The 17,004-nt window shown below is 49.3% G+C and overlaps 2 protein-coding genes across 2 annotated transcripts in view; one reads left to right on the top strand and one right to left on the bottom strand.

The window, feature by feature from the left end:
- The window catches only part of LOC119323848 (heptahelical transmembrane protein ADIPOR2-like), a 4,802-nt gene extending 907 nt beyond the window's left edge, over window positions 1-3,895 (top strand). The window contains exons 2-4 of the mRNA XM_037597554.1: window positions 54-153; window positions 986-1,031; window positions 3,062-3,895. Of these exons, the coding sequence (XP_037453451.1) occupies window positions 54-153; window positions 986-1,031; window positions 3,062-3,730 (815 nt within the window). The 3' untranslated portion in view covers window positions 3,731-3,895. The remainder of the gene's footprint in view (window positions 1-53; window positions 154-985; window positions 1,032-3,061) is intronic.
- Window positions 3,896-3,930: 35 nt separating this feature from the next.
- On the bottom strand, window positions 3,931-6,156 carry LOC119323846. The gene has a single exon (XM_037597553.1). The coding sequence runs from the start codon at window positions 6,001-6,003 to the stop codon at window positions 3,961-3,963; it is 2,043 nt and encodes a 680-aa protein (XP_037453450.1). The 5' UTR covers window positions 6,004-6,156; the 3' UTR covers window positions 3,931-3,960.
- Window positions 6,157-17,004: the final 10,848 nt, after the last annotated feature.

Genomic DNA, 17,004 nt, shown 5'->3' with positions numbered 1-17,004 from the left:
GCGAACTGATCAAATTGATCGGCCAATCCATTGATTTGACATGGCGCCGTGTGATTTCCGCAGGCATTTGGGCGGGTTCCTGCTGTTCCTGACGCTCGCCGTCGCCGGCGGCGGCCCGGAGGCCGCCCACGAGGTCGCGCCGGGGATCATGAGGTACGTACCTACACTGCAGAACACACGACTTGACTTTCCTTTTCGAATGAAATGATTGTTTTCGTTTGTTCATCAAACTTCAATAATGATTTGATTGCCTCTGACTCCCATTCCCTTCTGCGTGATTAGCGGGCGCTCCCTGCTTTGAAACTTGAAACGGTCTTCCAACCAAATGCGAATTAACTCACCACCTCAGCTCACACGTCCTCGAATTTGTTTCGCGGGCAGTTGGTAGTATGTTCGGAGAGCGCGCACGTCACACACAACCCGCTCACGCCCAACGTGTGCGCGTTCGTTCCATCAACCGAACGCACGCGCGTGCGCAATCACACGTTCGTTCAGTACCGGCTCTTTCTGCATTGCCAACTATCGATACTAGCTCCAAGTCTCTTTTTTTTTTTTTGCGGGATACTAGCTCCAAGTCCCCAACTGGCTGCGAGTACACTTTAATTCTAATGCAAGATTATGTTAGATGCTGCCCATGTGAGATGTGACAAGAACACACTGTCCGAAGTAGCAAGTGCACGCGTGAGAGCCACACCAAACGAACGGGGTTCGCGCACAGGGACACGGCCCCTGCGGTGGCCTCCGTGCATTATCCGCCTCACACGTCTTATCGTCATGCCGGAGCACTTTGCAAATGCAATGCTGGCTTTGGCCGGTTGGCGCAAATTACAGATTTGTTGGGGGTTCCAAGTCTGAAACGATCCTTTCTCTTTGTCTTTGATAGTTTGATTGATTGATGTTCCTTTTCCAGCAAGGTGCCATGGCATGGCAACCTAGTACTGCACTACTGCTACTACTTTGTTTATGAAAGAAAATTTTCTCGCAGGTTCGTGGTGGGATCAGCTAATTCGTCGTGGAAGAGCGATCAATCGGTAAGAAACGCATCTAATCCCTCCGTTCCAAAATAGATGACTCAACTTTGTAAAACTTTGTATTAAAGTTGAGTCATCTATTTTGGACGGTGAGTAAGAGATAGTACAATATCTTGTCTCCGGATAATTTCCCAGCACTGCATATTTTTCTCTCATAACTATAGTCCCCAAGATTCTGGGACAGATGGTGCTAGAAAGCATGATTAATTAATTCATACGAGTTCTATCAAGGTGACTATAATTATTCAGTTAGCAGTAGTGTAGTGCCACCAATGATTTAAATATAACTGCACCGCGGGTGAGTACTATGTAATAATGTGATCATGTAGTTCCCCACCACGCAGAAAGAGACATGCATGTACAGCTGTGTATATGAGCTGCCCACATGATCAAACTTTGATCCATGTCCTCACACTATAGTATAGAGGATGCACTACAATTGTTCAAGCAACTCTGCACAGATGCGAACAACAGGTCAAATCAGTTCCCTCTAGATAACTCTCTAACCATGAACCATGGAATTTAATTTGCTCAGAGAATTGTACTTGCTCCCTTAATACCGCGAGACGTATTTTGACCGGGCGAGTCTCTTTGGTTTACAAGATTATAAAAGCGTGGTAATTAGAAAAAAAAACGTAGACTTGAGATGCCATAGTAAATCTCACAGAACTAAAAAACAAGAGCACGTCTTTGAAGTTGTCTGACTGTATCATAGGAAAAACATGGGAATATGTCGTAAAAGTTATCCGGTTGCATCACATGAAAAATGCACGAAGCCTGCAACATTGCTAAAGGATATTAGATGAATTTCATAGTTGTCACTTAAACAAAAACAAAAAAAAAATCCATAAGAATGGACCCAATGGAAATTTCCTCTTGGAATTGCATACGGTTTTTCATTAATAGAAATAAACAAGCCGTGGAGGTGAAAAAATAAGAATACAATCCTAGAAATTACTTTCAAATAAAATGGCCTCACATTAAAAATTCATTAGGGAGAATGGTCGTAATGTCCTTCCATCCGATAGGGTTGAGATCCTCTGCTGTAACAACAATGATGTTATGATCACTGTCGCATGGACCTCTACCCCATGTGTGGGTGGTGGTTAGTGATGAGCCCCCAAGATCATGTCCTACATATTTTATTTTATTTTATTCATTTTATTTTGAAAACGGGCAAAAGATCGTGTCCTGCATATCCTTCCACTTATCTCTAACCAACCCTGAATCATGAAATGAGGAATTAATCAGAACCAAAGAAGTGTGTGCCGCCATTTATCTTGACCAATCATAGTATAGAGTTTAAGAAAACCCAAAGGTTAAGTATTCTGAAATAGCACTGACGAATAATTTGCAATTTATGTGGATGATACAAATAAGGAGAGAAGAATTAAAATGACATTAGGAAAATATGAATGTAGGAGGTAGAGGTACTAGATTAATGATAAGATTGGCTCCATCTTCCGATATGTTCTTCTGTGCTAAGGACAACTCGTGAGTGGTGAGTCCTTTCCTGATCGCTGTCCTGGTCGACGGCAACCTGACCAACCGACCAGAACCAAGGAGCCATGTGTAGTTGTGCACTTCGAATCTAGTTCACCTTCTGCTGCAACGTAACATCACGTGTAGTCGTCTTGTTCAGAACAAACACGCTGCCTCTGTGTGTTTGCACAAAATCTCGCTTCCTCTTTCACATTCACTTTGCATGCAAGAGAAGAAGACGACGATTCTTTTGCAACATTTTCACGTTTGCTCACCTGCAAGAAGCAGCGTCGCTTTCAGCTACTTCTTCGGTTTGAACTCAAATTGGTGGCAAAATCTTTCTAGTCATCTTATCGTTGATTTCTGCGTACGGCGACGAATCTGTCAAACTGAGATTTACCGCGCAAGCACGACTCGAAATATTCTCTCGCCAAAATGCGATAGTTTTACATGCCAAACAGAGATTTTTGTTCACTGTTATGTTTGCAGTTATCGCTTCGGCACATGATTAGAGCGCGCTAACAGTGGCGTTGGTGTTTGCGGTGCAGGGCCTGCCGAGCCATGACGCGGCGGCGGCGTTCCTGGGCGGGCACGGGGTGCCGCGGTGGCCGCGGATGGTGTTCCTCGTGGGCGCCATGGCGTGCCTGGCCATCAGCGCGACTGCGCACCTCCTCGCGTGCCACTCGCGCCGCGCCACCGTCGTCTTCTGGCAGCTGGACTACGCCGGCATCTCCATCATGATCGTCGCCTCCTTCGTCCCGCCCGTGTACTACGCGTTCCTCTGCCACCCGCCCGCGCGCGTCGCCTACCTCTCCGCCATCACCGTCCTCGGCGCGCTCGTCGTGGCCGTGCTGCTCTCGCCGTCGTGCTCCTCGCCGCGGTACCGCCGCCTCCGCGCCACGCTGTTCCTCGCCATGGGGATGTCCGGCGTCATCCCGGCGGTGCACGCGCTCTGGGTCAACTGGGGCCACGCCGCCTGCTACCTGGCGCTCGGGCTGGAGGTGGCCATGGGGCTCGCCTACGCGGTCGGCGCCTGGTTCTACGTCAGCCGCGTGCCGGAGAAGTGGCGCCCCGGCGTCTTCGACGTCGTCGGCCACAGCCACCAGATCTTCCACATCTTCGTGCTCGTGGGTGCCATCACGCACTACGTCGCCGTCGCTGTGCTGCTCGACTGGCGGGAGAAGGCGGCCGTCTCGTGCGGCGGCACGGCGTCGTAGGCGGCTTGCTGGAACTTGGAACAAGAAATTGTGACCGGTGTCATTCGAGAATCATTGGACGATTCGAATGTATTAGTAGTGAGCTAGTAGTAGCAATGTTCTTAATTTAGTGGCAGCGTGTGAACTTGTGATTTCACATATGCAAATGCAATACAGTTGATGAGATTGCGCCGCTTTTTAGTCCATACAGCTTCATACATATGGAAGTTTTTGTTTTGCCGCTGTCTTCTTCAATCGAAAACGGTGAGCTTGTCGTACTCCGGGCCGACGATGGCCTTCTCCATGATGGTCCTCGGGGTGACGATGCCGCCGCCGTCGAGGAACAGCTTGAGCAAGTTCTTGGAGAACCCGCTCACCAGCGCCACCCCTTTCTGGCCGGACATCACCGGCACGGCCTTGGAGTACGCCAGGTTCCAGAACACTATCTCTGGCACGGCCGAGCCGTAGCCGGCTTCCGAGAACTTCCTCACGATCGCCTCGTAGTCTGTCTCCCACGGATGAGCCGATGCCTGGTCGAACTCCATGTCGCTGAACACGAACACCCGCCTTACCATCCTCTCCGGCGGCAGGCCGGCGCCCACGGCCACCTCGAGGATCTTGTCGAACACCGCCAGGAAGTTTGTGTTCATGCCCCAGTCCATGGCGCGCATGAAGCCCACCTTCTCGGAGAGGGTGTCGCCGGTGATCAAGTGGATCTCCGGGCGCTCGCTGAAGGTGATCACGCGGCCGCTCCACGGGTCGTCCGTGAGCTCGGACACGAGGAGGCCGAGCGCGACGCAGACGTCCATGGGCAGGCCGGACATGCTGCCGGACACGTCGCACACGGCCAAGCAGTTGGTGAGCTTGCCGAGGGCGCGCATGTCGTCGACCATGCGCCGCCACTGCATGTCGGCCACGCCGGTGCCGGCACCGTCGCCGTCCTCGCCGAGGGACTCGATGATCTGGTGAGGGAGCAGCGCGCCCGCAGCGATCCGCTTCTTGCTGGACTTGACATCGGCGAGGTAAGCGTTGAAGCGCTCGGCGTCGTGCTTGAGGAAGACGGCCTGGTAGTTCTTCATGGCCACCGAGGCCACGCGCGTGTACACGACGGACTCCCACGCCCGCGCCGACATGAAGACCTCGGGGAGCTGTAGCGCGCGGCGGAGCGGCACGAGCGCCGTCCTACGGAGGCGCTCGCGCGCACGATAAGCGTAAGGTTCGTCGGGGAGATCATCCGCGAGCTCTGGCGACGAGCCCCTGGGGAAGAGGCGTCGCGCGACGGCCTCGCAGAGGAGAGTGGAGCGGTCGTACGACGAGCCTAGCGACGGGCACCACTTCGCCGCGAGCGAGAGCTCCCGGACGTCGTCGTTGGCGAGCTTGCGCATGTCCTCCACGAGGAGGCTGGCGAACAGGTCGGCCGTACGGTCGTGCAGGAACCGGTACGTGGGGTCGCATCGGTAACGCCGAATCGCCGTCGCAGCGGTACCCACCCTCTTGCTCCGGCGCGACACGGCCGCCGCAGCCGAGAGCTCCCGGTCGTGCCGCAGCTTTGCCGCGAGGCGCTCCTCCGCCGTGCCAACGCGCGCAGCACGGTCCACCTTGGGGCGCGGCCTGCGCTTGCGGAAGTTGCGGGTGCGCCCGAGTGAGTTGCGGTAGCGCCCGAGGCCAAAGGGGCCGCGGCGGCCGGTGGCAAGGAGGGCCGTCCTCCTTTCTGCTTTGTTGGAGAGGCCGCCGCGCACGATCCAGTGGAGCAGCTCGGGGAGATCCTTGAGGTAGCCGAAGGCGGCGACGGAGGCGGCGTTGCGCGCGAGCGTGGCGGGGTGGCGGGCGTGGAGCCAGAGCGCGGCGGCGTAGAAGCTTTCGCGGTCGGACTTGCCGGAGCCCCGCACGCCGCGGAGGTTGGCGACCAGGCGGAGCGCGGTGGACGGGTCGGCGACCCACGCGGCAGCGAGGAGCCTGGCCACGGTGGCGGCCGGCGTGGCGGGCAACACGCGGAAGAAGTCGAGGCCGGGGTCCCCCGAGCACAGGAACGTCGGCGACCGTTTCTTCGTGCGCGTCTTCCCCGCTGGCCCCAGCGCGTCACTCTCCCTCTTCACGCTGCAATCTTTCGGGCCAGAGGACGCCTCGTCGGTCAGCGCCGCCACCGTGATCATCGCGGCATGGCGAGCCTCCGGCGGCCCGAGTAGTCGGTAGTCCGCGGTGTCAGGCATCGAGGCCAGACAGTTTGAACCGGAAAGGGTGCAGGCTCGGAAATATATGGTGTGAGGTTTCGTGGCAGGCAAGGAGAGTGCCATCGTGCCCGTCCATGGCCACGGCGGCCCAGCTGCCGATTTTGACGACGAAGGCGAGGACTGCTTGGAGATCGCAGTTCTATCCTTTGGACGAAGACGGAATCCGTACTCTATTCTGTTGCGTTGTGTGGACCAACGAAATGTGGCACGAACCTACTACCTCCGTCCGGGTTTAAAAGTCCCCTAGACAAGAACTCTAATACCAAGGCAACTGCAGCAGGTTCCTCGTAGTATTTAAGGGGCTGCCTGTATTGGACGGCATTCCGCATTTAGACCAGCATTGGTAGTACGATCGATTTAGACCAGCATTGGCATAACACACCGCAAAGTTTTGAAATTCATTTTTGTTTTGAATTTTCGAAGGAGGTGGGGCTGCAACTCAACTATTGCTAAGTCACATCTAGATGTTTTTTAAAGATGTCACATCTAATTTCTTAACCATGGGATCTTCAATGTAAATGCCGTGCAAACTTTGATTTGCATCGCGCGCGCCCTTGATCCTTTTCCCTAATTGCAAGTACACCCTTGACTCACAACTGGGCCCGACCATTTTTACCCAATTACCGTCCATTATTAACTCACAGCTCAGCTAGACCCTATTTACCCAAGTTGTAAATCCACAACCGACTCGCAATTGGATCAACCTTTTTTTGTCCTAATTGCATATCAGCCATTGACATGCAACTGAGCTCGTTGATCTTTTTTTGTCCCAGTTTACAAGTTCACCCTTTGACTCACAACTGGGCCCAACTTATTTTCCACCTCAATTGCAAGTCCAGCATCGACTCGCAAATATGGCTTACTTATTCCTCCGTTGCAAGTCAACCGTCGATTCAAACTAGCTCTCACACTTTGTTCCCAGTTGCAAGTCCAACATCGCCATGCAACTTGGGCCCTTAATCCTTTTTTGGCCACTCCATTCTTTTGTTGTCGCCAAAGTTGCACTTCCACCATCGACATGCAACTGGGACTGTAGTTGTTGTCCTCCCAATTGCGAGTCCACCATCCAGTCGCAACAGGGGCCGCATACTTTTCTTATTTGTCCCCGTTGCAAGTCCACACTCGACTCGCATGCAACTGGGCCCGTAGATGTTTGTTGTCCCAGATGCAAATCCATCCTCTTCTCATTGCAAGTCAACCTCTGCCTTTGTTGGGCCGACCCACGCCTTTGTTTTCTTTAGGCTTTATTTAGAATCTAAATAGTCTAACCCGACACTTTATCAGATCGAGCAGGTACTCTCACTCCTGTCGTCACAGCCTGAATCCATTTTTATGTCACTGTAAGTGAAGGAAGTTTGCACAATGGCCAATGGATGTGGTTTTTGTTTTTTGATATTGCAATCTCTCATGTTCATGCCATTTTTCATAAGAAACTGTCTTGATATTTTTTCACCATTTCCTTTTTTCTTCTTCTTTTTAAGCATTTTTAAGTATGTACCCTTTTTGCCCATGTCACGAGTGTCTTTTATTTGTTACTAGCCTATGCGTTTTTTCCTTTAACTTTTTTGTTTGATGCACTCTGTTGGGGATATAACTACTAGGTATGACCCGCCTAGGAGGGGTCGGGTCATGCTACGGGCGACCCAAGATGAAGAAGCCCAATATGTGAAGATGACGCTTCATAAAGCAAGCTTATTGAAGGCCCAAGATCCGGAGGCGACTTAAGGCCCAAAGGGATGAGCCGCCATATGTTTAACTTGTTATGTAAGTCAAGTATTGTTAGAAACCGGGCTGGTCACGTTGTGTGAGCTGGCTGGGACTCTATAAGCCGCCTGGCCTTAACCTGTGTATATAAAGGTGAGACCCGGCGGCGGGTTAACTCAAAAAACAACATATCGAGAACTAGGTCAAGCGTATTCGCTCCCTGGTAATCGAAACCCAAGCAATACAACCTGAAGCAGGAGTAGGCTTTTACCTCGTTGAGAGGGGCCGAACCTGGGTAAAACTCTCTATGTCCTTTGTCCCGTTTAACCCCTTCAAGCTAACCTAGTGGCGATGGCTCCACACCTAAGTCCTCTTGCTAGGGCATCTGCCATGTTAAGTCCATGATAGTCGGCGCCCATCGTGGGGCCATCACATGGTGGTTTCGACTTCTTGAAGGGCAACTTCGCAGGGATCAAGGGATATGTTGTGGGGCTGATGACTAAGAGTCATCACTGCAAGCTCTACATCGACGATGCATGCTGGGGCCCCGAGGCCGGCTCAATCGAGTACGGGTACCGGGTCCCCTTCGGCGGGATTCATGTCTTCATTGGCAAGATCGGCGAGTCGGAAGCTGAGCACGACACCTACACCGACATCGTCGAGACGGCTCAGCACGCGCGACCCCCCAAGATTCAAGCCGCCCCGAAGCATGTCTTTATTGGCTTTACTCAAGGAGTGGATCTTGAGGGAGGACCTGTGTCTGGCGGAGAGATGGTCGTCTACTCAGGCGATAAGTCCTCCACCGGCGAGACCAATTCCATGTATTAAGTGCAGGATGACATGCTTGGGGGCTGTTTCGATGGCGACAATATTCCAGACCCCTATGAGCCGCCAAACCGGGCTGCAATCTTCATGGCCAGTATGCAACTGGTGCAGAATTCTTCAAGTGCGTAGCAATGATCTCCAGTTTAGCGGCTGCTACGGCAGCAGGGGTAGGATGCCCTGTGCATCCGCCGGCTCAAGTTTTATCTGAACTATTGGAGGCTCTGGCAATGTTGTTGACGGTGGAGGTAACCCCGACGAACCAAGCGCAACATAACATGGACGTTGCGACGTAACGCAAAGAGATAGCTCAAGCTAAGGATATCTTAATGCTGAGAACACCCAGATGGCGATGGAACGAGCTGTTGGGGAACGTTGCAGAAAATTAAAAATTTTCCTACGGTTTCACCAAGATCCATCTATGAGTTCATCTAAGCAACGAGTCATAGGAGAGAGATTGCATCTACATACCACTTGTAGATCGCGTGCGGAAGCATTCAAGAGAACGGTGATGATGGAGTCGTACTCGCCGTGATCCAAATCACCGATGACCAAGTGCCGAATGGACAACACCTCCGCGTTCAACACACGAATGGAGCGGATGACGTCTCCTCCTTCTTGATCCAGCAAGGGGGAAGGAGAGGTTGATGATGATCCAGCAGCACAACGACGTGGTGGTGGATGCAGCAGAACTCCGGCAGGGCTTCGCCAAGCTGCTGCGGGAGGAGGACGAGGTGTAGCAGGGGGAGGGAGGCGCCAAGACACAGGGTGCGGCTGCCCTCCCCCTTGCCCTCCTTTATATAGGCCCCTAGGGGGGGCACCGGCCCTGGGAGATCCAATCTCCCAAGGGGGGCGGCGGCCAGGGGGGGTGGAGTGCCCCCCAAGGCAAGTGGGGCGCCCCCCCACCTAGGGTTTCCAACCCTAGGCGCAGGGAAGGCCCAAGGGGGGGCGCACCAGCCCACTAGTGGCTGGTTCTCCTCCCACTTCAGCCCACGGGGCCCTCCGGGATAGGTGGCCCCACCCGGTGGACCCTCGGGACCCTTTCGGTGGTCCCGGTACAATACCGGGTGACCCCGAAACTTTCTCGATGGCCGAAACAACACTTCCTATATATAATTCTTTACCTCCGGGCCATTCCGGAACTCCTCGTGACGTCCGGGATCTCATCCGGGACTCCGAACAACATTAGGTTTGCTGCATACTCATATTCATACAACCCTAGCGTCACTGAACCTTAAGTGTGTAGACCCTACGGGTTCGGGAGACATGCAGACATGACCGGGACGGCTCTCCGGTCAATAACCAACAACGGGATCTGGATACCCATGTTGGCTCCCACATACTCCTCGATGATCTCATCAGATGAACCACGATGTCGAGGATTCGAGCAACCCCGTATACTATTCCCTTTGTCAGACGGTATGTTACTTGCCCGAGATTCGATCGTCGGTATCCCAAACCTCGTTCAATCTCGTTGCCGGCAAGTCACTTTACTCGTACCGTAATGCATGATCCCGTGACCAGACACTTGGTCACTTTGAGCTCATTATGATGATGCACTACCGAGTGGGCCCAGTGATACCTCTCCGTTATACGGAGTGACAAATCCCAGTCTCGATCCATGTCAACCCAACAGACTCTTTCGGAGATACCTGTAGTGCACCTTTATAGTCACCCAGTTACGTTGTGACGTTTGGTACACCCAAAGCACTCCTACGGTATCCGGGAGTTACACGATCTCATGGTCTAAGGAAAAGATACTTGACATTGGAAAAGCTCTAGCAAAACGAACTACACGGTCTTGTGCTATGCTTAGGATTGGGTCTTGTCCATCACATCATTCTCCTAATGATGTGATCCTGTTGTCAACGACATCTAATGTCCATAGTCAGGAAACCATGACTATCTGTTGACCAACGAGCTAGTCAACTAGAGGCTTACTAGGGACGTATTATGGTCTATGTATTCACACATGTATTACGATTTCTGGATAATACAATTATAGCATGAATAAAAGATAATTATCATGAACAAGGAAATATAATAATAATCCTTTTATTATTGCCTCTAGGGCATATTTCCAACAGTCTCCCACTTGCACTAGAGTCAATAATCTGTTACATTGTGATGAATCGGACACCCATAGAGTTCTGGTGTTGATCATGTTTTGCTCGCGGAAGAGGTTTAGTCAATGGATCTGTGACATTCAGATCCATATGTACTTTGCAAATATCTATGTCTCCATCTTGAACATTTTCACGGATGGAGTTGAAACGATGCTTGATGTGCCTGGTCTTCTTGTGAAACCTGGGCTCCTTGGCAAGAGCAATAGCTCCAGTGTTGTCACAGAAGAGTTTGATCGGCCCCGACGCATTGGGTATGACTCCTAGGTCGATGATGAACTCCTTCACCCAAATCGCTTCATGCGCTGCCTCCGAGGCTGCCATGTACTCCGCTTCACATGTAGATCCTGCCACGACGCTCTGCTTGCAGCTGCACCAGCTTACTGCCCCACCATTCAACATATACACGTATCTGATTTGTGACATAGAGTCATCCAGATCTGTGTCGAAGCTAGCATCGACGTAACCCTTTACGACGAGATCTTCGTCACCTCCATAAACGAGAAACATGTCCTTTGTCCTTTTAGGTACTTCAGGATATTCTTGACCGCTGTCCAGTGTTCCTTGCCGGGATTACTTTGGTACCTTCCTACCAAACTTACGGCAAGGTTTACATTAGGTCTGGTACACAACATGGCATACATAATAGATCCTATGGCTGAGGCATAGGGGATGACACTCATCTCTTCTTTATCTTTTGCCGCGGTTGGGCATTGAGCCGAGCTCAATCTCACACCTTGCAATACAGGCAAGAACCCTTTCTTGGACTGATCCACTTTGAACTTCTTCAAAATCTTATCAAGGTATGTGCTTTTTGAAAGACCTATGAGGCGTCTCGATCTATCCCTATAGATTTTGATGCCTAATATGTAAGCAGCTTCTCCAAGGTCCTTCATTGAAAAACACTTATTCAAGTAGGCCTTAATGATGTCCAAGAATTCTATATCATTTCCCATCAAAAGTATGTCATCTACATATAATATGAGAAATGCTACAGAGCTCCCACTCACTTTCTTGTAAACGCAGGCTTCTCCATAAGTCTGCATAAACCCAAACGCTTTGATCATCTCATCAAAGCGAATGTTCCAACTCCGAGATGCTTGCACCATCCCATAAATGGATCGCTGGAGCTTGCATACTTTGTTAGCATTCTTAGGATCGACAAAACCTTCCGGCTGCATCATATACAGCTCTTCCTTAAGATAGCCGTTAAGGAATGCCGTTTTGACGTCCATCTGCCATATCTCATAATCATAGTATGCGGCAATTGCTAACATGATTCAGATGGACTTAAGCTTCGCTACGGGAGAGAAAGTCTCATCGTAGTCAATCCCTTGAACTTGCCGATAACCCTTAGCGACAAGTCGAGCTTTATAGATGGTGACATTACCATCCGCGTCCGTCTTCTTCTTAAAGATCCATTTGTTTTCTATCGCTCGCCGATCATCGGGCAAGTCAGTCAAAGTCCATACTTTGTTTTCATACATGGATTCTATCTCGGATTGCATGGCTTCAAGCCATTTGTTGGAATCTGGGCCCGCCATCGCTTCTTCATAGTTCGAAGGTTCACCGTTGTCTAACAACATGATTTCCAGGACGGGGTTTCCATACCACTCTGGTGTGGAACGTGTCCTTGTGGACCTACGAAGTTCAGTAGCAACTTGATCCGAAGTACCTTGACCATCATCATTAATTCCCTCTCCAGTTGGTGTAGGTACCACAGGAACATTTTCCTGAGCTGCACTACTTTCCGGTTCAAGAGGTAGTACTTCATCGAGTTCTACTTTCCTCCCACTTACTCCTTTCGAGAGAAACTCTTTTTCCAGAAAGGATCCATTCTTGGCAAAAAAGATCTTGCCCTCGGATCTTAAGTAGAAGGTATACCCAATGGTTTCCTTAGGGTATCCTATGAAGACGCATTTTTCCGACTTGGGTTCGAGCTTTTCAGGTTGAAGTTTCTTGACATAAGCATCGCATCCCCAAACTTTTAGAAACGACAGCTTAGGTTTCTTCCCAAACCATAATTCATACAGTGTCGTCTCAACGGATTTAGACGGTGCCCTATTCAAAGTGAATGTAGCTGTCTCTAGAGCGTATCCCCAAAATGATAGCGGTAAATCGGTAAGAGACATCATAGATCGCACCATATCCAATAGAGTGCGATTACGATGTTCGGACACACTGTTACGCTGAGGTGTTCCAGGCGACGTGAGTTGTGAAACGATTCCACATTTCCTTAAGTGCATACCAAATTCGTGACTTAAATATTCTCCTCCACGATCCGATCGTAAGAATTTTATCTTTCGGTCACGTTGATTCTCTACTTCATTCTGAAACTCCTTGAACTTTTCAAAGGTCTCAGACTTGTGTTTCATCAAGTAGACATACCCATATCTACTCAAGTCATCAGTGAAAGTGAGAACAGAACGATATCCTCCGCGAGCCTCAACGCTCATTGGACCACACACATCAGTATGTATGATTTCCAATAAGTTGGTTGCTCGCTCCATTGTTCCGGAGAACAGAGTCTTGGTCATTTTGCCCATGAGGCATGGTTCGCATGTATCAAATAATTCATAATCGAGAGACTCTAAAAGTCCATCAGCATGGAACTTCTTCATGCGCTTGACACCAATGTGACCAAGGCGGCAGTGCCACAAGTATGTGGGACTATCGTTATCAACTTTACATCTTTTGGTATTCACACTATGAATATGTGTAACATTACGTTCGAGATTCATTAAGAATAAACCATTGACAGTCGGGGCATGACCATAAAACATATCTCTCATATAAATAGAACAACCATTATTCTCGGATTTAAATGAGTAGCCATCTCGCATCAAACGAGATCCAGATACAATGTTCATGCTCAAACTTGGCACTAAATAACAATTATTGAGGTTAATAACTAATCCCGTGGGTAAATGTAGAGGTAGCGTGCTGACGGTGATCACATCGACCTTGGAACCATTCCCGACGCGCATCGTCACCTCGTCCTTCGCCAGTCTCCGCTTATTCCGCAGCTCCTGCTGTGAGTTACAAATATGAGCAACGACACCGGTATCAAATACCCAGGAGTTACTACGAGTACTGGTAAGGTACACATCAATTACATGTATATCACATATACCTTTAGTGTTGCCGGCCTTCTTGTCCACTAAGTATTTGGGGCAGTTCCGCTTCCAGTGACCCTTCCCTTTGCAATAAAAGCACTCAGTCTCAGGCTTGGGTCCATTCTTTGACTTCTTCCCGGCAACTGGCTTACTGGGCGCGGCAACATATTTGCCGTCCTTCTTGAAGTTCTTCTTACCCTTGCCCTTGTTGAACTTAGTGGTCTTATTGACCATCAACACTTGATGTTCTTTCTTGATTTCAACCTCTGCTGACTTCAGCATTGAAAATACTTCAGGAATGGTCTTCACCATCCCCTGCATATTGTAGTTCAACAAAAGCTCTTGTAGCTCGGTGGGAGCGACTGAAGGATGCTGTCAATGACCGCCTCGTCCGGGAGGTTGATCTCCAGCTGGGACAGGCGGTTGTGCAACCCAGACATTTTGAGTATGTGCTCACTAACAGAACTGTTTTCCTCCATCTTACAACTATAGAACTTGTTGGAGACTTCATATCTCTCGACCCGGGCATGAGCTTGAAAAACCATTTTCAGCTCCTCGAACATCTCATATGCTCCGTGTCGCTCAAAACGCTTTTGGAGCCCTGGTTCTAAGCTGTAAAGCATGCCGCACTGAACGAGGGAGTAATCATCAGCACGTGATTGCCAAGTGTTCATAACGTCTTGGTTCTCTGGGATGGGTGCTTCACCTAGCGGTGCATCTAGGACATAATCTTTCTTGGCTGCTATGAGGATGATCCTCAGGTTCCGGACCCAGTCCGAATAGTTGCTGCCATCATCTTTCAGCTTGGTTTTCTCTAGGAACATATTGAAGTTCATGTTGACATGAGCGTTGGCCATTTGATCTACAAGACATATTTTGCAAAGACTTTAGACTAAGTTCATGATAATTAAGTTCATCTAATCAAATTATTTAATGAACTCCCACTCAGATTGACATCCCTCTAGTCATCTAAGCGTTACACGATCCGAGTCAACTAGGCCGTGTCCGATCATCACGTGAGACGGACTAGTCATCATCGGTGAACATCTCCATGTTGATGGTATCTTCCATACGACTCATGTTCGACCTTTCGGTCTCTTGTGTTCCGAGGCCATGTCTGTACATGCTAGGCTCGTCAAGTTAACCCTAAGTGTTTCTGCATGTGTAAAACTGTCTTACACCCGTTGTATGTGAACGTAAGGATCTATCACACCCGATCATCACGTGGTGCCTCGAAACGACGAACTTTAGCAATGGCGCACAGTTAGGGGGAACACTTTCTTGAAATTATTATAAGGGATCGTATTATTTACTACCATCGTTCTAAGTAGACAAGATGCACAAACATAATAAACATCACATGCAATTATATAAAGTAGTGACATGATATGGCCAATATCATATAGCTCCTTCGATCTCCATCTTCGGGGCTCCATGATCATCTTCGTCACCGGCATGACACCATGATCTCCATCATTGTGTCTTCATGAAGTTGTCACGCCAACGACTACTTCTACTTCTATGGCTAACGCGTTTAGCAATAAAGTAAAGTAATTTACATGGCGTTCTTCAATGACACGCATGTCATACAAAAATAAAGACAACTCCTATGGCTCCTGCCGGTTGTCATACTCATCGACATGCAAGTCGTGATTCCTATTACAAGAACATGATCTCATACATCACAATATATCATTCATCATTCATCACAACTTCTGGCCATATCACATCACATGACAATTGCTGCAAAAACAAGTTAGACGTCCTCTAATTGTTGTTGCATCTTTTACGTGGCTGCAATTGGGTTCTAGCAAGAACGTTTTCTTACCTACCACTACTAGGGAAAAGGCTAGCCGCAGCGCGGGTTTTTAGGCTAGCAGCAGTGCGGGTGGCCGCGCTACTAATAAGGCGCTACAACTAACTCATAGTAGTAGCGCGGTCCTAACCCGCACTACTACTGTTGACGATATCAGCAGCGCTGTTTGGGAACGCGCTACTATTAACTAGCTGTAGCGATTTCGCCATCCCTCGCTACTGCTATATCTTTCATCATTTTCCCATTTCAGTTCTCCTTTCAGATACTAGATACTAGGTACTGCTAGTAGATATCAAATTCATAAACCATTACTAGGTACGGTAGTACTCCCTTCGTTCCAAATTACTCATCGTGGTTTTAGTTCAAACCACGACGAGTAATTTGGAACAAAGGGAGTACTAGATAACAATTTCATTCATAGCCAACATGCATCCTCAAGCAGTACAAGGTCATATCAACGGCCATCATCATATGTAGTTCTAGATGATATCGACGACGATCATCATATGTAGTTCTAGATGATATAGCCACACATACATATGTAGTTCTAGATGATATAGCCACACACACATATGTAGTTCTAGATGATATAGCCACACAGACATATGTAGTTCTAGATGATATCGAAGACAATCATCATCCTCAAGCCTGGGCGGTTGGTGTTCCTGATAGTAATTAGGATGGCCTGTCCAACACGAAGATTCTTGCCATCGAGGAATTTCTTCCACCCAACCGAGTTTAAGTGTGTGCGACCGTCCGTGTCCGCGCGGTAAGTACAGGCTGTGACGGAGCCCCTTGCAGTAAGGCGTAGTCCAGCTGAGCCTTCTTCATCAGGCTCGATACCATAACTCACAGATATGCTCTTTGCCAATTTCTGAATAAGAAAAACATATCAATTAATAAGCATGTGATCGAACTCTACACTAAAACATATATATCATCGACTAGATTCCACACAACATACCATATCATTGGACTGTACACTAAGTAATTCACACTATTAATTTGCATTTGTAAGTATAACATACCATATCATGTCGATCAACCATGGTATTTGTCAAGCGGGTCACGAATGGCACCCCGACAAAGTCAGCACGTGGCGGAATTATGTCCCACAGGTTGCACACCTCCTCCTCACTCAGCCTTGTTCTTTGAGCTACGATGGCTTCATGAAGTGGGTCCTCATCATCTTCATCGAGTGGGTCCTCATTATCTTCATCATCTTCATCATCTTCGTCATCTTCATCATCTTCCACCAGGTTGAGATAAATGACGGCTAGCTTGGGTCTTTCTGCTCGGAAGTTGAAGCTGATCAACTCACCACCAGTAAGATGCATGCGAGCGATGAAACGGACCCATCCATCTCCTCCAATCTGCGACATATTGCGTCCTTTCTCGACCTCCATAGTGTACGCCCCCCAGGAGCCTCAAATGTCACAGTGTCTCCTGTCAGCTTGTTGAATTTCAACCTCACATTGCATGG

The sequence above is a fragment of the Triticum dicoccoides genome, chromosome 6B, assembly GCF_002162155.2.
Source record: "Triticum dicoccoides isolate Atlit2015 ecotype Zavitan chromosome 6B, WEW_v2.0, whole genome shotgun sequence".
NCBI classification, from domain to species: Eukaryota; Viridiplantae; Streptophyta; class Magnoliopsida; order Poales; family Poaceae; genus Triticum; species Triticum dicoccoides.
The sequence above is the reverse complement of the archived record's forward strand: the minus strand, read 5'-3'. Positions and strand labels throughout refer to the sequence as shown.

Coding starts and splice junctions, on each gene's coding strand:
- LOC119323846 (XM_037597553.1), bottom strand. CDS start 6,003: ATGGCACTCTCCTTGCCTGCCACGAAACCTCACACCATATATTTCCGA.